This window comes from Candidozyma haemuli, assembly GCF_002926055.2.
Source record: "Candidozyma haemuli strain B11899 chromosome Unknown B_2014730914, whole genome shotgun sequence".
Lineage (NCBI taxonomy): Eukaryota > Fungi > Ascomycota > Pichiomycetes > Serinales > Metschnikowiaceae > Candidozyma > Candidozyma haemuli.
This window is the reverse complement of record NW_020289902.1, coordinates 1,571,177-1,597,027: the sequence shown is the minus strand read 5'-3', so window position 1 is coordinate 1,597,027 and position 25,851 is coordinate 1,571,177. Positions and strand designations below refer to the sequence as shown.

The 25,851-nt window shown below is 46.2% G+C and overlaps 11 protein-coding genes across 11 annotated transcripts; 9 read left to right on the top strand and 2 right to left on the bottom strand. All coding sequences in view use genetic code 12, as the record gives it.

The window, feature by feature from the left end:
* Window positions 1–6: 6 nt before the first annotated feature.
* CXQ85_001497 (uncharacterized protein) lies at window positions 7–954 on the top strand (the record flags this gene model as incomplete). Its single annotated transcript, XM_025485205.1, has 1 exon — window positions 7–954. The coding sequence occupies one exon, from the start codon at window positions 7–9 to the stop codon at window positions 952–954; it is 948 nt and encodes a 315-aa protein (XP_025340136.1).
* Window positions 955–1,845: 891 nt separating this feature from the next.
* Window positions 1,846–4,041, top strand: BRN1 (condensin subunit; the record flags this gene model as incomplete). The annotated part of the gene is made up of 1 exon (XM_025485204.1): window positions 1,846–4,041. The coding sequence occupies one exon, from the start codon at window positions 1,846–1,848 to the stop codon at window positions 4,039–4,041; it is 2,196 nt and encodes a 731-aa protein (XP_025340135.1).
* A 149-nt stretch (window positions 4,042–4,190) lies between these two features.
* On the top strand, window positions 4,191–5,297 carry CXQ85_001495 (uncharacterized protein; the record flags this gene model as incomplete). The annotated part of the gene is made up of 1 exon (XM_025485203.1): window positions 4,191–5,297. The coding sequence occupies one exon, from the start codon at window positions 4,191–4,193 to the stop codon at window positions 5,295–5,297; it is 1,107 nt and encodes a 368-aa protein (XP_025340134.1).
* A 1,092-nt stretch (window positions 5,298–6,389) lies between these two features.
* YME1 (i-AAA protease) lies at window positions 6,390–8,411 on the top strand (the record flags this gene model as incomplete). Its single annotated transcript, XM_025485202.1, has 1 exon — window positions 6,390–8,411. The coding sequence occupies one exon, from the start codon at window positions 6,390–6,392 to the stop codon at window positions 8,409–8,411; it is 2,022 nt and encodes a 673-aa protein (XP_025340133.1).
* A 205-nt stretch (window positions 8,412–8,616) lies between these two features.
* CXQ85_001493 (Nrd1 complex RNA-binding subunit) lies at window positions 8,617–10,656 on the bottom strand (the record flags this gene model as incomplete). The annotated part of the gene is made up of 1 exon (XM_025485201.1): window positions 8,617–10,656. One exon carries the CDS (start codon window positions 10,654–10,656, stop codon window positions 8,617–8,619), a length of 2,040 nt encoding a protein of 679 aa, XP_025340132.1.
* A 599-nt stretch (window positions 10,657–11,255) lies between these two features.
* CXQ85_001492 (mitochondrial 54S ribosomal protein mL46) lies at window positions 11,256–12,047 on the top strand (the record flags this gene model as incomplete). The annotated part of the gene is made up of 1 exon (XM_025485200.1): window positions 11,256–12,047. The coding sequence occupies one exon, from the start codon at window positions 11,256–11,258 to the stop codon at window positions 12,045–12,047; it is 792 nt and encodes a 263-aa protein (XP_025340131.1).
* Window positions 12,048–12,130: 83 nt separating this feature from the next.
* On the bottom strand, window positions 12,131–13,381 carry ERV46 (Erv46p; the record flags this gene model as incomplete). Its single annotated transcript, XM_025485199.1, has 1 exon — window positions 12,131–13,381. The coding sequence occupies one exon, from the start codon at window positions 13,379–13,381 to the stop codon at window positions 12,131–12,133; it is 1,251 nt and encodes a 416-aa protein (XP_025340130.1).
* Window positions 13,382–15,359: 1,978 nt separating this feature from the next.
* CXQ85_001490 (uncharacterized protein) lies at window positions 15,360–16,319 on the top strand (the record flags this gene model as incomplete). Its single annotated transcript, XM_025485198.1, has 1 exon — window positions 15,360–16,319. The coding sequence occupies one exon, from the start codon at window positions 15,360–15,362 to the stop codon at window positions 16,317–16,319; it is 960 nt and encodes a 319-aa protein (XP_025340129.1).
* A 107-nt stretch (window positions 16,320–16,426) lies between these two features.
* On the top strand, window positions 16,427–18,556 carry CXQ85_001489 (uncharacterized protein; the record flags this gene model as incomplete). Its single annotated transcript, XM_025485197.1, has 2 exons — window positions 16,427–17,226; window positions 17,422–18,556. The coding sequence occupies 2 exons, from the start codon at window positions 16,427–16,429 to the stop codon at window positions 18,554–18,556; spliced, it is 1,935 nt and encodes a 644-aa protein (XP_025340128.1).
* Window positions 18,557–19,830: 1,274 nt separating this feature from the next.
* CDC24 (Rho family guanine nucleotide exchange factor) lies at window positions 19,831–22,200 on the top strand (the record flags this gene model as incomplete). Its single annotated transcript, XM_025485196.1, has 1 exon — window positions 19,831–22,200. The coding sequence occupies one exon, from the start codon at window positions 19,831–19,833 to the stop codon at window positions 22,198–22,200; it is 2,370 nt and encodes a 789-aa protein (XP_025340127.1).
* Window positions 22,201–23,115: 915 nt separating this feature from the next.
* CXQ85_001487 (uncharacterized protein) lies at window positions 23,116–25,200 on the top strand (the record flags this gene model as incomplete). Its single annotated transcript, XM_025485195.1, has 1 exon — window positions 23,116–25,200. The coding sequence occupies one exon, from the start codon at window positions 23,116–23,118 to the stop codon at window positions 25,198–25,200; it is 2,085 nt and encodes a 694-aa protein (XP_025340126.1).
* Between the last annotated feature and the right edge of the window lie 651 nt (window positions 25,201–25,851).

Below are 25,851 nucleotides of genomic sequence, written 5' to 3'. Positions count from 1 at the left end.
TTAGATATGGGTGATGACGAGTATATGAAGGCGTTGGAGATCCAACGAAGGAACTTTGAGATGCAGTTTGGCAACCTTGAAGATATGGGGTTTGTGGATAAGTCCAAGGCTGAGGCACTGAGTTCAGAGGAGGAAGTGGAGGACGATGAGGGAGATGAGGATGATGAAGTGGACGAGGAGGAGGCTTCAGAAAGTGAAGAAAATGGGTCTCTGTCGGAGTCTGAGCTGGAAGAACTGGACTCAGAGGAGGAAGTTGCTCCTAAAGTGGTCAGGTTGGACGCTGACTCTCATATACCCACACAGGCATCTAGAGAAGACAAGAAGCTCTTAAGGAGAGGCAGAGCGCCTACGCTAGCTGAACTACAGAAAAGAAAGGCAGAACAGGAGAAGCTTACGAAGAAACAGCAGGCGCAAGCTGCCAAGGAAGACTCAGAGAACTTGGATAACGACCTTAAGCTCCAACGACTCCTCAGTGAATCGCATATCTTAGCACATAACATGGAGCATCTGGGAGCTGATTTGACGATGCAAACGATAGACTATGAAGCCCCTGTGGGTAACGCCAGAAGACGTATTCTCGACCAGCGTATACGTGCAGCTTCAGCTACCAACTCGCGTACTAAGGGTCTTCCTGAGAAGCTTGAAAAGATGCCTATGAAATTAAGAAAAGGCATTATCAATGCTCGTGAAAGAAGAGTCGCTGACTACGAGAAAGAGGCCCGCGAGGCTGGAATTGTTCTTTCGAAGGTCAAGAAGGGCCAGCTTCGAGACTTGGAGCTGGGTAAAGGTGCTACCGCTTCCAGCGACCGTTTGGGTGTGGGTAAGAAACAGAAGAACCGTGTGAGAGACCGTGGATTGAAGATTAATTCTATTGGTAAGTCTACGAGAAACGGGTTGCGGATCTCTCGGGATGAGATCAGTAGGATCAATAACGGTGGAAAGAGAAGACGGTAGGCTTCAGGTGCTAGTGGAAGAAGCACAAAATGTACATTAGATATAGAAGTGAATGCATAGGAAAACGTGGAGGTGATTTCGAATTACCCTTTTTATCTTTGCCTATTCCATCTACACAAGTATATTTGTTGGAATAGCTATTAGCCTAGCACTGGAAGACTCAGTCCTAGCCTACAGCCATTTTGGTATCAGCAAATAGGAACTCCTCATATTATCTAAGAATTAGAAGCTTAAGCTGGGGTATCTAAATCTCAGCTGTCGTTGCTAATTAGTAGTTGTCCTGAACTCACTTAACAACCGTCATATTGATGTGGACCCTTCTGTTGAAGTGATACTATTTTTATCAAGAATTTTACCTCTCGTAGGCTATACATTTTTTTTCCTTTGTTTACCCTAAAGGTCGTTATCGAACAGCAGTATCGTTACCTACCAAGTATCGGTAAGCATCAGTTCCATCCACTGTCTCCACCAACAACCTTCAAAGCAAACGAAAAACCACGAACAGCTCACCAACACTATTTTTGTCTCTTCCGCCAAAACTCCCTTTTCCTCCTCTTTTTGTAAACCCAATCATCCATTACCATCCCTACCACTCACTGTCTCACTGTACCTCTCTCCACCCTTCACCACTCACCAGTAACCAACAACCCTCCGCCAAATACCCACCCTCTCCAAAAAACAACCAAAAATCAACCCAAAGCACCATTTCGATTATCCCCAAGCATTCCACCACCCTTCTTTTTTCCACCTCCCAATACCTTCACCTCTCTCTCCACCCCCATCTCACCATTTGCAGCCATATACTCATCTGCGCGAAACCCAAACAAACAAACATCAACACTTATCTACTACACATCCAACCCAGCAACCCTCCCTTTATATACCCCAGCCATGGCGTCTGTGCTCCCGAAGAAACGTGCCATGCAAGGCTCTGGCGGCGGCATGTCCACGGTAAAATACGATCTCAACCGAAGAGTGGTTTCTGGACGAAATGTGTCTGGAGGGTCCAGATCAGTTTCTGGGAACCGCCATGTGAGTCGAGGCGATATGTTTGTGGCTGCCGAGGATGACTCGTTTGCAGAGGATGCTATTGACTTTCATGAAAATAAGAATACAATCATGTCGAACTTTGAAGAGTGGATCAAGCTTTCTACTGATAACAAGATCACGTCGAAGAACTCCTGGCAGTTTGCGCTTATTGATTACTTTTACGATTTGAATGTGATTAAGGATGGCGATAATATTAATTTTCAGCGTGCCTCGGCCACGTTGGACGGGTGTGTGAAGATTTACTCCAGTAGAGTGGAGTCGGTGGCTCTGGAAACGGGAAAGTTGCTTTCTGGATTGGCCAAGAAGAAGGCAGATGAGCCTTTGGAGGAGGACGATGACGAGGAGAATGCAAATGGAGAGCATGTGGATCCGGCTTCGCTTCGAAGGGAGAGAAGAGTGAATAGAGTGGTGGAATCTACTTTGCTACTGGAGGAAGCGCTACGGATCAAGAAGCTCGATCAGGAATTGGCCATTGACCCGCTTTTCAAGAAGGCGCTTTCGGATTTTGATGAAGGCGGTATTAAATCGTTGCTTTTGAATACGCTACGTATAGACTCGTCTATGAGAGTTGTTTTCGATGCTACCACTAATGCACCTAGAGAAACGAGGAACGAGGATGAATCTGAAGAGTACGAGCCGCCACTGGAAGATCTACAGCTTCGTCTGACTGAAGTGGATGTTGATAAACTTAAAAGTTTTGTCTTGCAAGATGACGAAGAGCTCGATGCTGCTACTGTGGTGCCTACCATGCCTGAACTTGATGCTGTGTTTAATGATATTGGTAACGCTAAAAGCGTGCTTGGTAATGTCAATGCTAGGCTTGGTGGCGAGCAGGAAGAAGGTACTGATCGTGAATTTGAGGAACCTGAACAGCCTGACTTTGATGACTTTGCTCTTGGCGACGATAGAGATCTTCCAGATATGCCTGAAGACGGCCACTTCATGGATTTCGCTAATATCGAGGCTGAACTTGCTCAAGGGCCTGTTCCTGGTGACGATGACGAAATCCCAGATGAAAGTGAAGTCGTTACTGGTCACGTTCTCGATCAGGACTTGATGACTTACTTTGATAAAACCATGAAGGACACATGGAGAGGTCCTGAGCATTGGCGTGTTGCAGCATTCAAAAAGCATAAGAACTTTGATACGCCAAACAGCAACAAGTCTCGTGCTACCACTCCACAACCAGACGGTGCACCAGCACCACCAAAACGCAAAAGAAAAGAGCAAATTACAATAGACTTCTTTAAAGACGAAGATGAAGATTATATTGAAGATATCTTCCAGCCAGCCAAGAAAGCAGCGCCTATCCTTCGGTCCCCAGATTCCATTGACACAAACAACTACTACCTTCTACCGGATGACATTCAGTTCAATTCTAAAAAGTTGGTAACGCTATTTATCAAGCCAGATAGGTCGATTGTTACCTTCTCGCGTAGAGCCAAGCTGCTCCGAAATGATGCTGATGTCCTAGATAAAGCTGCTTACACTGACCAAGCATACTTTGCTGACGAGTACCAGAAACAAGAAAAAGAACGTGAAGAGGAAGAAAGACAGGAGAAGCTCGCAGCATCGTTCCATCAAGCAGAAATGGAGGATTACGATAATTACGGTGATATCGATTTTAATGATGTCCTTGGAGGCGCTGATGATGCCAATGACGAACTCAAGCCTGATACAGAGAACCAGTTCGTTACCGAGGGTCGTAAGGCTCGTCCTGAGTACGTGAACTTCTCGCGTGTTGCCAAAAGAGTCGATATCAAGCTCCTTAAAGACAACCTCTGGAAAGCCATCAAGCCTGAACCCGTCGAGCCCACCGAGCCCAACGAGTCTCCAGAAAAAGAGCAAACGCCAGTCAAGATCGAAACTGACTTCACCGAGGTGGCCCAGAAAATCGGCAAAATGTACAAGCCCGAGGAAAAGAAAGATCTCTCGACAAGTTTCTGTTTCATTTGCATTCTACATTTGGCCAACGAACATAAACTCGATCTTTCTTCCAACGACGCTTTTGACAATTTACGCATCACAGGCTTCTAGATACCAGAAATGACGAACCGAAAAAAAGAACCCTCTGTGCGTATTAGGGCCCCGCATTTTCACACCGCAGGTGTATTGCATACTGAAGATGGTAAAAGTCGAGCTACGACTTGAAACCAAATCATCCGATCAACAATTACTTTTCCATAATGACGTTGAAATTCAGAGCCGTCCAGTACTCTGGCAGTTGCGACCCGTTGCTCATTAAAGAGGACCAATTGGATGTTTCCAAGGGCCCCGATGGCTCCTTCCAGGTGGACCCAACAAAAGTGCTAGTGAAGATTAAGTGTGCTGCGTTGAACCCTGTCGATCTCGTTACAAAGAACACCACACCGCTTCCTCTCGCTTACAAGACGAAGGGAATTGGATATGACTATTCTGGTGTTGTGGTGGGGATTGGTAAGGAGGCAGAGAAGAAGACTGGGGTGAAGATTGGCAGCAAGGTCTGTGGTATGTTCCAGGAGGTCTTGGGCCGAGGAACTTTGGCCGAGTACGCTCTTATGGATACGGCCACGTCGTCGGGAGCCAGTATTCACGAGTTCCCTGAAGGTCTTACCTTCCAGGAGGCAGCATCGTACCCTTTGGTTTTGGGCACTGCTGTGCTCATGTTCTCCAAGATCCAGAAGGCAAACAAGAAACGCAGAATCCTTATTTTGGGCTCGGGAACTACCGTTGGTAAGCTCTGTGTTCAGATTGCTAAGAACGTACATGGCTTCGAGGATGTTGTAACCACGTGTTCGCCCAAGTCAGTAGACTTGGTGAAGCTGCTCGGTGGCAACACCTGGATTGACTACACTGCATGGGATCTGATTTTGGATCCTGTGCTCGAGCTTGTGGGCATGAAAGGCAAGTTTGATGTTATCTTTGATTGCGCTGGCAACTCTGACTTGTTCCCTCAGATTCAGAATATTTTGGTAGGAAAGAAGGAAGGCGGTACGTACGTTACCATTTCGGGCGACTACAAGTACTCCTTTTCACTGCCAACTGTTTTGCAGCTCATTTGGAACAACATTGGTCTTCCAAAGAGATTGGCTGAGAGCAAGGTGGGCTACTTGGACTATACCTATGCGTTTGTTGGTGTGATCAAATCTATGTACCCATGGCAGAAAGAATGTCAGCAGTACCTTGGAGAGAAGAAGGTCAAACTCACTATAGACAGCGTCTACCCATTCGTGGAGTTTGATCAGGCTTATAAGAGGCTTGGCTCCAACCGAGCCAACGGTAAGGTTGTGGTGAATGTTGAAGACGATGTTTAGATATGGTTCTTCATGCCGCAGGCAGGCAGCTTGATTTACGAATAGTAATTGTGAAAAGAAATGTAGGGTAGGGCTAAGAGTACTTCAGGTGATGGGAAAGTGGAGTATGTTCAAAGGTTACTAAGCGTTGGTGACTGTGAAACAGCCGTATCTATAACGTTTACTAGCTATACTGAAGATACTGTTGTTTCTCATGTCTTGAGATGGCCAGTGCTGGTGTTCCAGAAAACAATACACTAAGCACTCCAACTAGGCTGTTTAAATGCACAGAAAGTCAACTTCTGGACAAAAAGGCTTGATCTCAACATACTCATTTCAATAGCAATAGCTCAATAAAATGTCTAAATAGTCGAATTCCCAAGTTACCAACTACTGTCTAACTCTGTGGTTTGCAGCCATTGCATTATACATAAGACTAGTCATAGGCCAGTAGTAGTCCAGCCCAACCGCCATAAATACCCCAAAAACCCATTTCAATAAAGATGAAAGCTTTTAAATCTCTCCATAATTGCCCTTCCCAAAAAAAAACCCCTCTCTCCCTCAACCCACCCTCCATCTACATCTAACCTTATTCCAGTACTGAGTGTTTCAGAGTGCACCAAGTAGGAAGCAGGTCTTCCACCGCCAACCAAACGTCCACCCCTGGCCCGTAGATTTCCATATAAATCCAAAAAAAAAAAAAAAAAACCATAAAGTGGCTGATCCAAAGCATTTTCTTCTTTTTCAGTCATTTTTCCCATTTTCTGTATAACCTCATCCTCTTTTCAATGTATCCCCAACTTCACGGCCTCACCTGTTTTTCCGATTTCGCAGCCAATTTGCTCACTTACTGTGAATTCCACCACCCAGAAGGGTCCAGTCAAACCACCAAAAATAAAATAAAACCCAATAAAAAAGACCACTTCCCATTCCTCCAACCCTCAAGCAACACCCCAAAATCCCCCAATACCTCCTCCCACCTTTCCTTCCCCCCTCTTCCACACCTTCCATTGGCTTCCCCAGGGTACTCGGCCACCGCCCGTTGGAGCCTCGCACGACCATCACTCACCATTTCACACCCAAAGTTTCACGCCTCCACATCCAGAACCCTCCATGCTAACTTCCCTTCCTAGGCTCCTTCCTAGGTCTACGTTGCTTCGTGCAGCGCCCGTGGCTGTCCGGGCGGTTCCGCTAGCTCGCATGTGGACAGCTCGGCGTTCGCCGGTGTTTGTCAGAGCTGCTTCGACCTTCTCGATCAACTTGCTTCTGAGAATCGAAAAGACGGCGAATGCCAGCCCTGGCAACCCGGAGATCCAGAAGTTGTTTTACCAGCGTCTTATGGAGAATAACTACCCGCAGATTGTCGTGCAGAGGTACGAGACAGAGGGCATCGCTGCCAACCCGGAATGTACCCAGATGTATATCCAAGCGCTTCAGCAGATGGGTAATACAGCCAAGGCCGAACAGGTGGCGGCTGCTTTGGGCTCGGGCGCTCATACTGGGCCCAACATGGGCTTTTCTTCTGGGTTTGGGTCTCGTAATGAGCCCGTGCACGTTGTGGTGTCTGAATCCAACTTTACCATCTTGTCCAAGTGGCTCAAATGGCTTATTCCGATTGCCTTGCTTACTTATGGTGCGCTGAACGCGTTTAACTTTTTGGTGGAAAACGGAACTATTTTCCGTTCCCTGGAGGTTACTGACAAGTCTGTGGATGTGTCTCGTTCCAACGTGAGGTTCAAGGACGTCTGTGGCTGTGACGAGGCCCGTGCTGAGCTCGAGGAGATTGTCGAGTTCTTGAGAGATCCTTCTAAGTTTACTGCTTTGGGCGGTAAGTTGCCTAAAGGTGTGCTTTTGACCGGTCCTCCAGGTACGGGTAAGACGCTTCTTGCTCGTGCTACTGCTGGTGAGGCTGAAGTTCCATTCTTTTTCATGTCAGGTTCTGAGTTTGACGAGTTGTACGTTGGTGTGGGTGCCAAGAGAATCAGAGAATTGTTCAACCAGGCTAGAGAAAAGGCCCCTGCCATTGTGTTCATTGATGAGTTGGATGCCATTGGAGGAAAGCGTAACCCTAAGGACCAGGCTTATGCCAAGCAGACCTTGAACCAGCTTCTTGTGGAGTTGGACGGTTTCTCCCAGAGCGAAGGCATTATCATCATTGGTGCTACTAACTTCCCTCAATCTTTGGATAAGGCTTTGACAAGACCTGGTCGTTTCGACAAGGAGGTTGTGGTTGAATTGCCTGATGTTCGTGGCCGTGTCGATATCTTGAAGCACCACATGGAGAATGTTGAGACTGCTGACAATGTGGATCCTTCCATTATTGCCAGAGGTACTCCTGGTTTCTCTGGTGCTGAATTGATGAACTTGGTTAACCAGGCTGCTGTTCACGCTTCTCAGCTTTCTGCTCTCGCTGTTGACATGGGCCATTTCGAATGGGCTAAGGATAAGATTTTGATGGGTGCTGCTAAGAAGAAGATGGTCATCACTGAAGAATCCAGAAGAAATACTGCTTACCACGAGGCTGGCCATGCTATCATGGCCATGTTCTCCCCATCCGCTACTCCTTTGTACAAGGCTACTATCTTGCCTAGAGGAAGAGCTCTTGGTGTGACTTTCCAGCTTCCTGAAATGGACAAGACTGACATGACTAAGAGAGAATGTTTCTCTAGACTTGATGTCTGTATGGGAGGTAAGATCGCCGAGGAGATGATCCACGGTCCTGACAACGTTACTAGTGGTTGTTCTTCTGATTTGGCTAGTGCTACAAATATGGCCAGAGCTATGGTGACATCGTTTGGTATGAGTGATAAGATTGGTCCTGTCAAGTTGAGTGATGACTGGGATTCCTGGTCGCCTAAGCTTAGAGATATGGCAGACAATGAGGTGAGAACTTTCCTCGTTGACTCAGAAGAGAGAACACGCCAGATGCTTCAAGAAAGAAAGCTTGAACTTCAAAGACTTGCTGAAGGTTTATTGGAGTACGAGACGCTAACTAGAGATGAGATGGAAAAGGTCGTCAAGGGTGAGCCTATCAACAAGCCCAAGACAATGACCAACACAGTCATCAAAACTCCAGACGGCGGAAGAAAGGAAGTCATCAATGAGCCTGCTCCTCCAATTCCTGCTGAAGCATAACTTATACCAAAAGCAAAAAGAAAAAAAAAAAAAGCAAAATACCACACACAAACGAAACATTATTTGCATCATCGATGTTGTATAGGTATGGTTACCGTTAATGAAAATGTACATACAGTTAGAAACACTAGATCAATTCTTTTATTTTGTAAAATTAGTTTTTTTGTCGCTATATAAACGGAGTGATCGAATTCGTAAATCATCATCATTGTTGCTGCTGGCCTCCGTTCTGGAAGAAGTTGGCTAGCTGAGCTCCCAAGTTAGGATTCTGCTGGTTGCCAAAGTTTGGTGGGAATCCTTGTGGAGGCTGTTGCTGAGGAGCACCCTGCTGTTGCATTGGCATCTGGCCAGGGAACCCTTGTGGCGGCAGGTTAGCAAACAAACCAGACAATGGGTTGGCTGCGTTGTTGCCGTAACCGTTGAAGTCTGGACGAGCACCCATTCCAGTCTTGACGTATTGGTCTTCGGACTCGCCTGGTCTGTTGGACTTTGGTCCGTTTCTTGTAGAGTTCGTAGGCATCTTCTTAGACATGGCCTTGGAGGAAATACCAGTACCGATTTCGATATCTGGCTCGTCAATGACAATACCAGTAACAAGAGGCTGGCCACCAGTTCCACCCCACTCAGCATCAACAACCCATTGCTTGTCAGCATCAGTCAAACGAACCATAGGAATAATGGAAACACCGTGCTGATAGTTGCAACAGTCTCTTGGGCCAAAACCAACACCCCAACGGGTTCTCAATGGCAAAGCACCGTCCTTGTTAAAAGATTGAACAACAGCTTCAGCTTCTTTTCTAGAGTAGACCTTAACGAAAGCGTGCTTTCTCTCACTGTTAAGAATAACAGACTGAACCTCGGCGTAAGGTCTTAAGTGACTAGCGAGCGATCTTTCGTCCATTCCACGAGGAACACCACCAATAAATAATGTTCTGGACATCACCTTGAAGGAGCCTTGTGGGATACTGTTGTCGAAACCGACGTTACGAGGACGGTAGTGAGGAGAACCAGGAATGTTACGTTCACCCTCGTAAGGAGAGAAGCCATGAGAAAGAGACTTCTCCTGAGGAGCGTTAGGACTGAAACCGTTATTGTGGCCTCTAGGAGGAGATCTGGAACGGTTTCTTCTCAGGTAACCACCAGCCTCTTCACGGCCTCTTCTATCAAACTGCTGCTGCTGTTGCTGCTGAGGGTATCCGCCACGATCGTTGTATCCGCCATATCCCTGAGGAGGCATCTGAGGCATACCTGGAACAGGAGGCAAGCCGTTTGGCATTGGAGGCTGAGAGTTTGGTGGCGGCTGAGAGTGGCCTTGGTTACCTTGCATCTGCTGCAACATACTGAAAAGCTGCTGGTTCTGCTGGCCCTGACCCTGACCTTGACCTTGACCTTGTGGAATGTTAGGAAGGTTAGGAAGCTGAGGAAGGTGAGATGGCTGGGCAGGCTGAGCATTCTGGTAGCTAGGGCTACGAATGTTCAGATTCTGGTGAGCAGGAGAGTTGCCGTTGTTCTGGCTACCGCCAGCAAGAGCAGATAACTGAGACAAGATGTTAGCAGCATTCTGGTTGTTGGCTGGAGGAGCCTGTTGAGCGCCAGGAGAAGCAACAGCTGGAGGAGTAGGAGTCTCTGTCTTTTTAGCCAAAGAAGCCAAAGCCAGCAAGATGCTACCTGAGTCACCTTCCTTAGCTGGAGCAGCAGCACCAGCTGGAGCAGAAGCAGGAGGAGCCGAAACAGCAGGAGGTGGAGGAGGAGCAGTCTTGTTAGGAGGACTACCTGGAGGAGTAGTCGAACGGAAGTGCTTGTCTCTAATAGCTGCCAAAGTAGCAGGAGAAAAAGTCTGGGCACGTTCCCAAATATCAACAAGCTTGGAGATCTTAACGTCAGTGGCAGGAACAACCAGCAACAGCATGGCATCGTCCATAATGGACTCAATCAATTCACTGATCTTGAACACACCACTAGCAAAAGTGCCTTCAGGAGCAGAGGAATCAATGGTTTCGCCCTTCTTCTTGGCCTCCTCCTTGTAGACTCTAACGATGGAGTCCACGACATACAAGGCACCCAACTTATGGGAAGAAGGAGTGGCCTTGCAGCTGTTGTACAAAGCAGAGACAAGTTGAGACTCGTCAGCAACATTCTTGACAGCAATATCAGTAAGCTTTTTGATACGAGACCCGGATACACCAGGGGCCTTGATGGTGGGCAATTCTTGGAGAATCGATTCAAATTCCGACACGGCAGACATTTTTACAACTAAATAGATAAAGTGATGTCCTCTACTGAGCAGTACTGGTAATTCTTGCTCTGAGTTATGCCCTTTTCTTCTCGGTAAAAACCTTCGTTTACGTTATTACTAAACAACCGAGGTTGAAAAAAATGCAGAATACGGGTGGGGGTAAAATGGAGTTACAGTAAGAAACCGGACGATTTCTACTAGTACTGTGGGATGTTTGGGACGGTTGTATTGGACGGGATGGATACCACGTTAGGGAAGAAAAAGAGTGGTGCTTTTTTTTGGTAACTTGATGACAGGATGTCATTCGCATATATAGGGCGAGTTGTGGTAAGCGCACGACCAGGTGGAAAATGGGCTATATGCAGGCCAAAACAACATTTCAACACCACAAGTCCATCCCAATCCCTCTAATTTAAGCCAAGAAGTCACCCAAACGAAGTAGTATCTTGTTATATTTGTCCTTGCATCACTACCGCCCCCGCTTAGGGCAGTCCCAGAGTTACGCGTGCACCTATACTTAACCCACCACCGGTCCTCGTTTTACGCCGCGGTTGAAAATTTCTATACATCTTCAAGTCAAGACCAACCATCTCCATCCAAGCCAAACCATGCTAGGCACCCAAGCAAAGACTCTCCTCAGGTGCTACAGCACCGAGGCGTCCCCTGCTATACGGTCAACGCTTCTTTTGCAGAGAAAGCCAATTATCACTGCCGACCAGCCAGCTTTCCAGAAACTGTTCTACAGATACCAGAAGGAATTGTGGAAAAGATTGATGTGGACGTTTCCCAAGTGGTTCTGGTTCCGTCCAGGCACGGTTTCTGAGCTCAGGTTTCGTGAGTTGAACAAAAGACCGTTTTACAATAACCCAAATGTGGAGTTTGTTGGAGGTAGACCAGATGTCCAGCACAATAGAGATAGAAGACACAAGCAGGTGGTCAAGTTGCCACAGACATATGATGATAAGCTGAAGGAGGTGGATGAGCTTTCTAGAAGGATTGTTCCAAACTCACGTACGACTCAGGCCGACAAGAACAACGACTTGATGAGCTTGGAGAGGAAGCTCGCCAGAACGCTATACCTTTTGGTGAGCCAGGACGGGAAGAAATGGAACTTCCCTTCGTTCGCTATCAACGGCCTGCCACTACATCAGGCGGCCGAGGAGGGCTTGTACCTGATTGCAGGAAAGCAGTTGAACTACTTCAACGTTTCCAAGAAGCCCTGCCATGTTCACAACTCGCCCAACGAAAAGCTGTTCTTCATTAAACTGTACCTTTTGCTGGGTCAGTTTGACGTGAAGGACTCGGGCTTGAAGCATTTGTGGTTGACCAAGGAAGAAGTTGGCCAGCACTTGGACAAGGACTACTACCAGGAGGTGGAGCACTTGTTGAACGAAATATAAGCATAATCGTGTACATAGAAGATAAAGGCTAGAACCTTGCAATCACGCTGTAGATGTGAATTACTCTCTATTTACTTTTGTCCCTACGTGTCTTTTTTACCTTTGAGTGCTTGTTCTGCTGCCCAGACGGACCGATCGAGCACAGCACCAACGGTCAAAACACCGGCAATCGAACTGATGACACCCAAAACAAAGCCTGACCACGTCTTGGCGTATTCTTGTCTGTTGATGATCTTCATTGGCGAGATATCAAAGTGGAAGAACGTTCCTGGAACGCCTCCACGGGCATGCAAGGTGTTTTGGTGGTCGTCGTCTCTGCCGCCAATCACTGGTCTATCGTGAGTGATGACAGAAAACTGGTTGGTTTCTTCAGGTGCTTGTTTGCCTTCCAAGTATTCAAATCTGGTGGAAACCACAGATAAGAAGTACAGAGCCACATGTTCTTTTTTAGCCTGATTAAACACGAAGCCGTCCAAAGGAGCAATAGAAGGCGCCTGGTTATCTTCGGAAGGATGGGCGAGTCTCAACGAAGCAGATGGGTCCTTGCCAAACGAAAAGTGGTTGATTTTATGGTCAATGTTGAACTTATCAGCGTACTTTCTCCACAACGACATATCATGAGAGTGTCTTCCTTGTCTAGAGATCTGGATTCCCGGAGCAAAATGCAAATTACCCGAGATTCTGTTGATCTTAGCCAGGCCCTTCACACGGCATCCCTCGTTATCGTTAATTCTCCTCTTCATGGTCTGAACGTACCCTTCTCTTTCACACTGGTCAATATTCTCCCCATCATAGAACGCCCACTCCTTCACAGCATAAGCGAGTCTAACGGCAGCACACGAATTGCAGCAGTGTTTCGACTCAGCCTGATCCACAGCACCATAACACGAGCCACACTCCACGCCCCGGGCCTTCTCGTCATCCGTCAACCCCACAAGCGTCTCCTCCCACTTCTCCACGCCCGACATAATAGGCATATCGTCCTTCACTTCCTGGCCCAGCTGGAGCACCCGATAAATGTCAAACCCAGACTGGAGCACGTCCAAGTGCAAGTCGCCCAGGTTATCCAAAATGTCCAACGTAAGCACGCCACAAGGCACATTCGGGAACGTAATGTCCAAGTTGATATCAAGCTGTCTGTTCACATCCCTGTCCACCACCAACTCTGGTCTCACCACCATCAGCGTATACTCAGAGTACTCGTTTCTTATAAGGAAAAGCACAATCACCACACAAACCAACGTGATCATGCCGCCCGAGGCTGTTTTCACCCGGGCGTCCTCGACGGTTTTGGCAAACGCGTCTAGCGAGATTAAGCGTGGCCGAGACGACATTCTGGGATGGTTTGGTTGGGTTTAGTGTGTGTTGAAGATAAGAACAATTGACTTGTTGGTTTTTCAATGGGTGCGAAAAATGGAAAATGGTCCAGCGAGAGGAAGAGAAAGGGAAGGTGAGAGTTTACTGAAAGAGAGGGTTTTGGGGAAATGTAGAGGTAGAAAGTGTTTGTATTGGTTTTCTTTTTCTCTTGTTCTTTGTGTTGGTGGTCCAGTTATGGTGTGTAAGTTAGAGGTGGTTGACTGGTGAACAGTGCACTGGAATGGGATGCTTGGAAGGTGAAGACGAAACGTATGTTTTCTGGGTTAAATAAAAATCTCCGTCCTTTTCTGACTTGATTGCTGGCTTCTGGAATTGGAAAGTGGAAGTATTGTAGGGTTTGTGTGAGGCAGGTGCTATAGTGCTTACTGAGTTGGATGGATGGAAAGTGGTAAGATTACTGGGGGTTGAAGATGAGTTTTGGAAGGTATGCTTTGATTGGTACCAGAGTGAATGCTTCATTTATAAGCACGAATGGAAAAGTTGGCACTATTTGGGAATGTGGAAGTGGTTGTAGGCTTACTGGTGGAACTACTGAATGCTCACTTCCACGTACTATAAGAAGAAACCGTTATGGTTAGGTATTTGACTCTTTTTGTAGCTAACTATGTAAGGTTGCTGAAGTTGTTTTCAATAGATTTGGATCCTGCTTGCCTTGGTTCTGGGTAGATGGGATATCCGGTTTGGCTGCAAAATTTATGAAACATGCCAGTTCATATCTGGCCTCGAAGATTATTCTGGAGTCTTTGGACCAGAAATTAATGCTGAGAGGTATCATTGAATACCTGTTGAAGTGAAAAGAATTTATATAAGACTGTGAAGCATATGGCACTCTGGAGAGGGAGTAGTCCTTGGCTGTCTTATATTCTTCAATTGCAAAACAGAACGAATGTCATGTTGAAATATTTGCTTTGAAATTACCCAGACGCTAAAAGCGCTTTGGAAGTATTCATGCCATAGATGACCCAAATTGGCATATTACATGTATGTACCCTCTTGATTATATGATTTAGTGAACAACAACTAAAGAAAGAAACTCAATCAAATCGATAGAAATGGAACTACCTGCGTTGAATAGGTGACTATTACTTCCATTGGTGCTCAAGAAGTGCCACTAGCTAACGTTGTCATATTCCTATATCGACATGGTTCATAAATGTGGTGTCTCTGCTTGCAACAACACTATAAGGAACATGTCACTCAAAATGTATTCATTCTCTTATAAGGCAAATGGCTCTTTATGTAGCCGAATATCTGTAGAGCAGCACTTACCTACCTTTTGTCAAATACATAAATGACATAATTGTCATATCTATAATGGGAGTACCATACACCGAATGAACTTCTTAAAATGCCCTTTCCTTTTGAGTCATACTCGATCCAGCTAAAAAAACTCCACTCTCAATATTCATAACACCTCTTCTATATCGAATAGCGCTACCTCTCCAACCAGTCTTTCCATTCCCATTAAGCCCACGCCTTCGAAGCCCAAACAAGTTTCCCACAACCCCAGAACCTAAAAGTCACAAATAAACCCACTCCCCAAAAAGTTACCTTCCCCAATTACCCACCCCAAACATTCCCACCCTTGCAAATTCATTCTTTCCACCACCCCAGCTTACCTGGTTGGCTGCGAAAACCAGAAAGCCATAACCACTTCCAAACCTTCCCACCACCAAACCCAAACCACCAACATCCACAATCAAAAACCATAAAAACAAGAAACCTTTACCTAAAGCTCTTCCAAATCCACCCCACCTTCCTAAATCTCTCCCAAACCTCCATACCTACTCCTACCACCAACCTTTGCGTGCACATTGCTCTGCCATCGCTTATACATACAAACTACTATTCTCCAAGGCTACTCCATCCTGGTCCATTCATTCAAACCAGAATCCACTCATTTCCATCAAAAACCATCCCCCTGGTCCAATTGCAATGTCTGTATACTTTGCCAACATCAAACCCCAGCAGCTCAAGGATACGTCGCCTACTGGTAAAACATGCCAGGACAAGGTGCTCCATCTCTCCATGAACGCAATTGCATCGCGTATTGCCAATACCAGGGCCGACGGGTCGATACGGGTATGGAAAATCACGAGCCAGGGGCCTTCGGATTGCGTTCAGATCAAGTCTGGCCATGCTGAGCCCGTGGAAAGAGTCTCGTGGCATCCTAGTACAGATAACCGGTTTGCCAGTGTGGGAGGAGATGCAATTGTCAAGGTGTGGACGCTGGCTGGTGTGTTGGAACGAGAAGTTCACTTGGGAAGCGAAAAGGGCGAAGAGAAGTTCCGTTTGGTGGACTACTCTGTTGATGGGCTGTACTTGTCGGTTGTAGACGGGTCTCGTCTTTTGGTTTTGGATGTCAAGAATGGGTACCAGAAATTGCACGAGGAGACGCTTGCAAGCGTTGTTTCTGAGGTGAAGTGGCTGTATGATCAGAATACTGTGCTAGTGGGCTTGCAAGATGGACGGATTGTTATTTTCAGAGTCGGAGAGTCGCTTGAACAGCTTGCTATGCTTCTGGGCGCTCGACTGGCGGTAAACTCCATAGCTATTGATCCAAAAGGTAGGGTTATATGTGCTGGATGTGAAGAAGGTATTGTTTACTTTTGGAGAACTTCTGATTTGCAAAACTCACAAGCCTTGACGAAAATCGATGAGTCTGTTACTTGTGTTGATATAAACCGTGACGGGAATTACCTTGCTGTGAGCTACGCTAAAGATTCCAATACTAGAATCTACGATGTGGGGACTTTACAGCAGGTGCACGAAATTCCAGACACCGCTTCGAAAACGGTGGGTTCCTCGCTGATTAAATGGTTGCCCAATTTAACAGGCTACATTTACACTGCGGATCAGACGAAATTGGTGTTTTATGCGAAGAAGCTGGTGTAGTTGCCTTGTCCGAATGACGGTGCTGCTGCCACGAAGGCTGCTATTGTTGCCAGTAACTGCTATATATTTGGCTCCGAGCGTCTTCAAAATTCTCACCATTCACAAACATGACCTCAACTCGCTACGACCATTTCGTGGTATTAGAGAAGGCCTCTGGTGATAGGCCTCTTCAATGTTCATCTCGCGTGTCCGACCAAATACGTGCCCACATAGACAACTACGTGTCGCATGTTGTATGGACATACAAGGTCGGCGACGACTACTTTCTGGCCATGGAGGTAATCTTCAAAAGAAATGAGACTGTCTGTTTTCGCCAGAATATTGATGATCGCTTGCAGAAAGCCATAGCGAAAGAAGGAGCCTTTGACATCGGCGGTGGGCCGCATTCTACAACAGACACAAACAAGGCTATGTACGTCATTATTGATCCTCGTCAATACTTTTTCAGAGATCAACGGGGAACAAATAGGGCTTATCCACTTACGGGTGCTTTTGTGTTAACCTTAGACGGTGGTAAATTCAAGTTCAAGGAGATGGAATTCCCCATGACGCAGGCGCTCTATGGGCTCAAGAAAGATATTCCAGGCAAAGTAGACCTAGGTAGCTGCATTGGGGACTTTGAACTTGAGGCTGTTGTCAATCCGCCAAACTGGTTTCAGCAGCCTCAAGACAGTCGAATTGTTGCACCAGGTTCGGATATACTGGACTTTTTAACCTTGAAGGTTTCTTGGAACTTGCCACTCCCACAGAAAGACGCTACTAACCCAAAAGACCTCATTATACGCGGAATGAATGTCCAGCTACAAGAGCTTGTCAGCTGCATCGATGACGAAACAGCTTGCTTTGATGAACCCACACGTTGCTTGAGGAAACTTACTCTTCACGACGCTAAGTTTGCGGGACTAAAGTTGAAAAACTTAAGCCCTAATTCTTCGCAACAATTCGAAGCGTTGATACCCCGGGCACTATATGGCTGTACGCTCCCAGAACTCGGCCCCACTTTCTTCACTAATCATTTACTGCGATGTTATGCGATAGCTGTCACAATCAGCTTGATGGTGGCTGGTTGTGATTTTACTTTGACCTCCTTTCTGGAGATAAGTATCGCAAAGGAAGATTATAGGTACTTGGAAAGGGCTTGTGTGTCTGAGGGTGATATTGACGAACTTCCGAAGGACAAGATTATAAGCCACCTCATTTATGAACAAGCAAGTGCTGATTGCTATATTCCATCAGAGTTAGCAAAAGATGCTCTAGAGAAGGCCTCAACCCGAGACGACGTTCAATATGTTTCTCACCAAACCATGGCGTTCCAGGGAAAAAACGGTATCACGGCTGTTAATACTATCGACATTCGGATGCCTTTAGACCTGTCAAGTTCAAGCCTCAACTGGTTGCTGGCTTCCCTATTACCTCAGGGAAGTAATCTCATCGCAGGCATGGTGCGCCCTGTGTCTGAATTTCAAAGTACAAGGAGTGTGGAATCAGGTTGCCTCCGTGGAGGATTGTTTCTTCGGGCCGACGATCGTATCATTCCGTTTAAGTTTCCTTTTGGGGATCCTCTTAGTCGCCCTGTTTGGCATTATTCGGAAGATAAATGTAAAGTTTATCTTGCCGTTCAGAAGTGGTACCCGGAATATCCTGTCACTCTCACAGTCAGTCCTAAGAAACATGAACGCTTTGCATTTGATGAAGGGGCTTGTGTTTTTATGCCCGGTATGAAAATAGCAGATGGTGTTCGGCTTCAGTTGACATTGCCTTATTCCAAGGAAAAGGCAGAAGCTATGAGGATTGAAACAGGCTCAGTGAAATTTTATACCCGGAGGTACACTATCAGTGTGACGCAATTCGAAAAGAAGAATGATATGGAATCCAACAAAGTGAGCTATCTGCGGACGACTGTGGTAGATAAAGTTCGTGACATGAAATCCCATGAATGGGACAGTTTTATACAAGATTCAACGACAGGTCTCCATGCTTGTGAAGTTGACGTGGGAAATTATCTGTTCCCGGATCTTCCACCTACAGTGTTATCTGACCAGTTTCTTAGGGTCTATGCACTAAGCTTTGTTGTCGGGTTGGTCGCTTTTGGATTGGAGTTGCAAATGACAGTACGTGTGCCCATAGTGGTAGCTCACAAGAGCTCCAGTAAGCATGGTACTGGGCAGAGCATCAAATCCCTGTCCTTTTCAGAAAAGGTAAAGAGTAAGCTCTTGAAGATGTCAAAGAAGCAGTAGGATAATTTACCGCTTCGACAAGATATAAAGACATTGAATGGGACCCAAAGTGTTCAGATAGTTACTTTTATTCGCTACTTTCTGGTGAAAGTGATATTTCCCCGGAATGGCTTTATGCTAGGGATATAAATGGGATCTCAAGGAAGCCGTCCATAGCACCAAGGGAAGTTATTCAATTCTCCAAAGATGGGCAGAACCCTCCGAAGCCTTCCTTGAAGCGAATCCCTGCTTTGTTGCTCTTTGCGGAGTGCTGTAGATACATATGGGAACTTTTTGATCAAACCAATTATAAAACTGGCGGGTAAATCTAATTATAGTCATTTTAAGCTTTCTTTTTTATTTTTTTTTTTTTTTTGCCAATTAAACAGAAATAGAGTTCTTTGGTGATTATGTAGTGAGCTTAAGTATGGCACCCTAAAATCCATATATCTCTGCACACATACGTCCTACAAAGAAACTAAGACCACTTCCAAACACTTGACATCCAGAGCTATGCATAGAAGCTACTAACATTTTATTTCCAGCCAAATTTGGTGTTTTGGCGGAGGGTCTAATGACCTGGGGTAAGCTGGTGTACGGGTGTTTTCCACCCGAGCCAATATCCTAATAGTTTAAGGTACATTTTGCAGCCATTGAAATGTCCCCCAAAATGCCCCAAAAGGATCCAAAAATAAGCACCTACAATGCCCTCTCTATTACTGCTCCCCCACCCCTCCACTAAATCCACATTTCCTGCCTCCAACCCTCCCACGAAGCTTCCCCAGGCTTAAGCGAGCACACAGAGAAGCCAGAGGAAGCCAGACCATTCAGACTCCCCCATGAATCTCCCCGATTTCTAAGAAACCCGTGCACCACACCACCTTCCCACTATTCCAAAAAATCCACCCCAAAAAAAAGCCAGGATTCCCTTCTCTATTTATACCCCTTCCCCCTGTTCATCCTTCCTCTTCGTCTTCGTCTTCCCTGCCTCTACATTGTTCCTGGCGGCGCGCGGCTACCTTCGCTTTTTAGCCCGCGCACGACCCGCGTTAACTATCCACACAACACACTAACAAAGTTTATTAAGTAGGAAAAAAAAAAAAAAAAAAAGAGACGACCAAGACATAACCCTGGCCCAATCCACCCATTGCCAGTTGACAGTTTAAGAAAGATTGACTCCCCCACGCGTCCCCCCACGCTCCTCCACGTTCTTCCCCCTCCAATCGCCAACTCCAATCCACACTCCCCTGTAACCTGCCCCTTTTGGTTCTTCCATAGCTCCTATTCAAAGTACCATGGAAAATACACCACACCCTCCGTTTAGGTCTTTTTCCTCGGCCTCCTCGGCTTCGCTCAACCTGAGCTCCACAAATATCACCAGAGTGCCGTCGGGCCCGCTTCTAACGCTCAATCTGGCCCTCAATCGTACCTCGTCCGCTCAGGATCACATGTACCATAAAGCCAAGGTCATGTTGAAAGCTTTGGCTCAGGTTGAAGGCATGACTCCGTACCTCAATGCGGCGTATACTGCTGCCGAACGGTGTGCTGAACAACAGGCGTTGGCGTTGCCTCAGCAGCTTCAGACAGACGGTTCGTCTGCCAACGCGTTCCGGGCGTCGGTGGGCTCTGGCGGGTTTTCCATCCACCTGGGCCAGTCGTCTGCGTCTCAGAACGTGAAGAACATCGAAAAGAATTGCATTTTTACCTTTACAGCAGGCATCCTACCTGCCAGTTTGAGCACCGATCCGGTTACTGAGTTGTGGAAGTTGTTGCAACAAGGTGTCCCTTTATGTCTCCTTTTCAACGCTGCATGCCCAGATACAAAGAAAATTGAAATTGATCCTTCCGATGATTTGAACACCTCCAAGAAGAATGTCTATCTTTTCCTTTGCGAGTACCAGAAACACCCTAGCTTTAGCAGCGACAACATGTTCACTATCTCCGACGTCTACCTGGATAGCTCCCATGACCTTTTGAAGGTGATGAAGGTTGTCAGCACCGTGTTGGATAAGCTTGGGCCTCAGACTCCCGAAGAAAACAGTATTCCTGATATTGGCGAATTGAAGCTCACCGATGATAAATCGAAGGTGTTTAGAGAGTTGATCCAAACGGAAAGAAAATACTTGGCTGATCTAGAGCTCCTTCTAGCGTATAAGCAAGAATTGTCCAATGCCGATGCCATCTCCAGTGAACAACTACATTTGTTATTCCCCAACTTGAACGAAATCGTCGACTTCCACAGAAGGCTTTTGAATGGTTTCGAGTGCAACACCAATGTCCCTACCAAGTACCAGCGTATTGGCTCCGTTTTTTTGCATGCATCAAATGGTCCGTTCAAGGCCTACGAGCCATGGACCATTGGCCAGATCTCTGCCATCGAACTCATCAATCGTGAAGCTCCCAACCTTCGAAAAGCCTCCTCCATACTTGATCCAGGCTTCGAGTTGCAATCCTACATCATCAAACCCATCCAGAGACTCTGTAAATATCCTCTCTTGATCAAGGAGCTCATCAAGGCATACAGCGATTGTGCTGACACTGAATGTTACTACGAGCTACAAAGGGCAAGTGTGGCAATGAAAGATGTTGCCAATCAGGTCAATGAAGCCCAAAGACGTGCAGAAAACGTGGGCTTCTGCCAAAGTCTCATGGAACGAGTGAACAATTGGCGTGGATTTTCCATCAAAGATCAGGGCGAACTTTTATACCACGCCGCAGTTGCCGTGAAGGATGGTGATAACGAAAAAGAATATATTGCTTGCTTGTTCGAGCAGATCCTTTTCTTCTTCAGTGAAGTTCCTTCCCATGAATCCAAACACAAGGAAAAGAAAATGAGAGAATTCCTTACACTGAGAAAGAAGAGCAGCAGTGGAATGTCGAGTTCTACCGCCAATCTTCTTGAAAACCTCAACAGTGTAAAAGACAAAACATCTCTTGAATTGAAGGGAAGAGTCTACGTTTCTGAAATCTATATCATCAACTCGCTTAACTTGCCTGGGTACTGGCTACTGATCTCTTGGACGGGTAAGAAAGGAAGCGGCGTTTTCAAGTTGCGGTACAAGACCGAAGAGGTTAGATCACAATGGGAAGCATGTTTGAGACAGCTTAAACAGAATGAAATCGATGCCCGCCATAGACGCAGCCGTGACTCCAGAGGTTCATTGACTGCTTACGAAAGCCATGAATATCCTCATAATGACCTGCCAGTGTCACATCCTACTCGTGTGGACGGTACGCCATCTACGCAAAGACATCACTCGTCGTCGTCGACCATGAGCATGATGAAACTGAGCAAAAACCAGCCTAATTCGTCAAGAGTGTCGAGCTCGTCAACGAATGGGCACCAGATGCACAATGAACCTGTTCTGCCAGGATCAATTGTGGCGATCAACTTGATCTACAAAAAGTCTAGAATAGAGCAGCCTCTATTGATCTCGAGCGGGGCACTGTTCTTCGAGCTCCATCTGCGGATCTCTGCGCACATTGCGCTGAGTGCAACCGTGGACGATGATGTTGTCATTAGCAAGCTCAAATATAAAGACGAGGACGGCGACTACGTTGTGATGGATTCCAACGACGACTGGTCCTTAGCGGTAGACATGCTCGAGGAGCTTTTCGAGGCGGACGAAACAGCAGAGCGGGCATTAACGATTTGGGTATCGTAACGACATATACATACACAGGGTTTTATACACGAATATGGCAAACCAGCAACCAGTAGTTGCATTATCAGATGCTCAACAGGCACAAAGCTTAGGAACAACCATGGCGGTTGCTCCGGCTATAGCGAATGAGATCATATAGATAGCAGCACCACAAAGTCGGTGTGCAAGGGGATTGGCCAAAATGAACCAAAAAGAGGCTGTTGAGCATTTTAACTACTTTTATGGAAACACACCTCCTTTTGGAATGAAAGCATGTGCTTGTAGAAGCCACTTCCCGGCAAATTTCAACCTTTCCCAGAAAAAAAAAAAAACAATCAACCGACCCTCCACGGACCCTTTGCTTCAGAAACCGTCCAAGCGCCGTGATCTGATACAATGGCATCCTTTGAAAAGAATAATGCGGCTTATCATAAACGAAAAGGGCGATTGGCTACATCTGGAGAAATGCCCTGACGAAAGGAGAAGCCGAAAATCCGGATAAAAACGTACCTCCACGAAAGGAGCAAAAGCGCATTTTCGTGGGGACAAAAACTTTTTCATGATTTTTGTTTGACACTTTTTGGTAAACCTTCACTGGCATATTGACAGGTGGAATGACAGCGTTTTGACACATTTTTTCCTTCCACCCCTCCTTTAACCGCCGCCCACATTACCCACCTTGGACAAACTCCACTAAAAAACTCTTGGCTCCCCCTTCGTAAATGTGCGTCAACAGTTGCACAGATGGCGTAGATAACGCGGCAAAAACGGTGCTTCCAACAGCTGAAACTTGGAAATTGCGCCTCCATTTTGCCGACCTTCCCTCTGACTGGATCTCTTGGGTAAGCCAGGGAGAAGCCTCCTTGGAGATCTGGCATTGCCGCCATGAGGGAAACTCCTATTTAATGGTGGAGTTTCCTTGAACTTCAAAGGCCAATGCTTGCGATTCTCGTTTTTGCAGCCATTGTTTCGGCATCAAATTATGATACTGCTTTGGGTTCTTCGGTGTTTTATGAATGCACTGAGTTGGTTCTGTCCATAGCGACGTTCTGTGAAAACCCGTATGATTATACGTGCTACTGTCGGAACCCGAATGCGTTGGCTACGATAACTGGGTGTTTTGCAACCACCGCAGGAACAGTGAAGTATGGCAATGAGTACTTGCTTGGGTTCTGTGAAGAGCTGGGTATGCCGTTGACGATGGACCAGATTACTGGCGCTTATAAGAATTACACTAGTCACGGCTTGGATACGCTGAAGATGAATAACTATAACCAGAGCGAACCAGCTACAACGCCTATAAAGATCCCTGAAGAGAATGCAAAGCTGTTTCGGAACTCGTACAGGCAAATCAAGAACTCTGTGTTTTTTGGATCTGGAGCTATAGCATACTGGGGGCTTGTTGTGGTGGTTTCTGCTGTGTTTAATTGGACAGTGGTGTTTATACCTCTGTCGAGGAAGCTTACTGATGGACTGTTGGTTAAGTTGATTAGACGCCATTTAACCATGCCAGCGCTACTTGGAAAACGAAGAACCGAGAGTTTCCGTGCTAAATGGCCGATTTTCGAATGGCTTCTTCCTACTAGGCTTGAAACACTCGTTGTGGTTGGCTTTTTCTGGGTTCTCTTCATTCTTTGTGCTGTGGACGAACAGTACATACCAGCACCATGGAGAAAAGAGAAAGTGGTTACCTATACTCTGGTTGCTGACCGTACAGGTATCATAGCTACCATGTTGACGCCGCTTATGGTGCTTTTCGCTGGTCGAAATAGCGTTTTGCAGCTTTTGACTCGTTGGAGATCTACCACCATGATGGTTTACCATAGATGGATCGCCAGAATGGTCGTTTTGCTTGTGTTGATCCATGCTATTTGTTATACCAAAGTGCTCAAATGGCAGATGAGGTTTTCCTCTGAAATGGCTGAAAACTACCTTCGTTATGGTATAGTTGCATTGGTCTGTGGCGGTATAATCTGCGTCCAGGCACTTCTATACTTTAGAAGAAGATGGTACGATGTGTTTCTTGCTGTACACATTGTTCTTGCTGTGTTCTGGGTTGTTGGAGCGTGGTACCATTTATCATACATGGGCTACTCCCAAATGATGTATGCTGTGTTTGCGGTTTGGGGCTTTGACAGGCTTGCCAGAGTGTTACGTCTTTGTTACTTTGGATTCCCCAAGGCCAGAGTTACCTTGGTTGAAGATACTTTGAAGGTAGAGATCCCCAGACCCAAGCACTGGAAACCGGTTGCTGGCGGCCATATCTGGGTCCACTTTGGGCTTGGGCTTCATTTCTGGCAGTCCCATCCATTCACTTTCTTTGAGTCTGTGACTGCTGATAACACCATTATTTGTTGTTGCAAAGTCAAAGGTGGAGTAACCAAAGCTCTAGAAAGAAGACTATGTGGACTTCCAGGAAAGCAATCTTTAATTAGAGTCGCTGTTGAAGGTCCATACGGAGCGCCTAGTCCAGTAACCCGCCATTCAAATGTGCTTTTCGTTGCTGGCGGTTCAGGTATACCAGGAATCTACTCTGAAGCCAGTAACCTCTATGAACTCAACAAAAACAGCAAGCAGCGTGTCAAGCTTATATGGGTAGTTCGTGAGCTGCGTTCGTTGGCAATGTTCATTGACGAGATGCGGTCTTTGGTGAAACATGGCATTGAAACTGCTGTTTTTGTTACCAGGCCTGAGATCCATCATGGAGAAGAGCTCCAGAAGCTATTTGTTTCAGACAGCAACAGCCAGCTGGAGAAGCAAGAAAAAGTAGAAGAGTCCGTTCGAGAAATCAATATCATTGAACGTCTACAAGATGAACTTCCCCATGTGGAGTTTATCTCTGGAAGGCCTAATATGAGAGAAATCGTTGGAAGAGAAGTGGAAGAAGCTACAGAAAGCGTGGCTGTGGTGACTTGTGGCCATCCATTGTTGGTTGACGATTTAAGAAGCATTGTGATTGACGAGGTGAAGACGTCGCCGAAGAGAGTTGATTTCTATGAACAGTTGCAAGTGTGGGCATAAAATGAAGTGAATAGGTTGATAGAGCATATGGATTCAGTGATTTCTGTAGGTTCTCGTTTTAAAGGGTTTTGTTTTTATCATTTACGGTAACTTTCCATGTTCCAATTGGCCTGACCTTCCTTTATAGCAACTTCTGCTCTTCCCTCTCCATCAACTCCGGTAATTAATTACCCTCCATCAGAGTCATATCGTAAAACAAGCCTCGTTCGTCCAAAACCCACCAAATTTTCACCACTACACAACCGAAACATGCAAATTCCGAATCTTCGCTTTCCAACGAGCCAACCATCACGGTTTTCCAAATTCCACAAAGTTTCCTATAATTCCTTGCTTATTTGCGTTTACCGCTTTTTTCGCAGCCATTATGGCGCTTACTGGGAATACCACAAACTGCACCAACCAGGCCGTTCCCAGCCAAAAGTACCCCCAAAATTCGAATTCCAGCATCCCTTGACCCACCTAAATTCCCCCAACCACTTCTAAATCTTCCCTTTTATCCTCCAACTTTTTTTACCAAACTTTTGTGTTGTTTAGTCTAAAACGTCTTTTAATATGTATTCCTGCATATAAGCACGCCTAGCTTATCTACTGCGCGATGCTTATTGGTGGTCAATTTTTCATCTGACTCAGTTACCTTACCTATTTGGACCA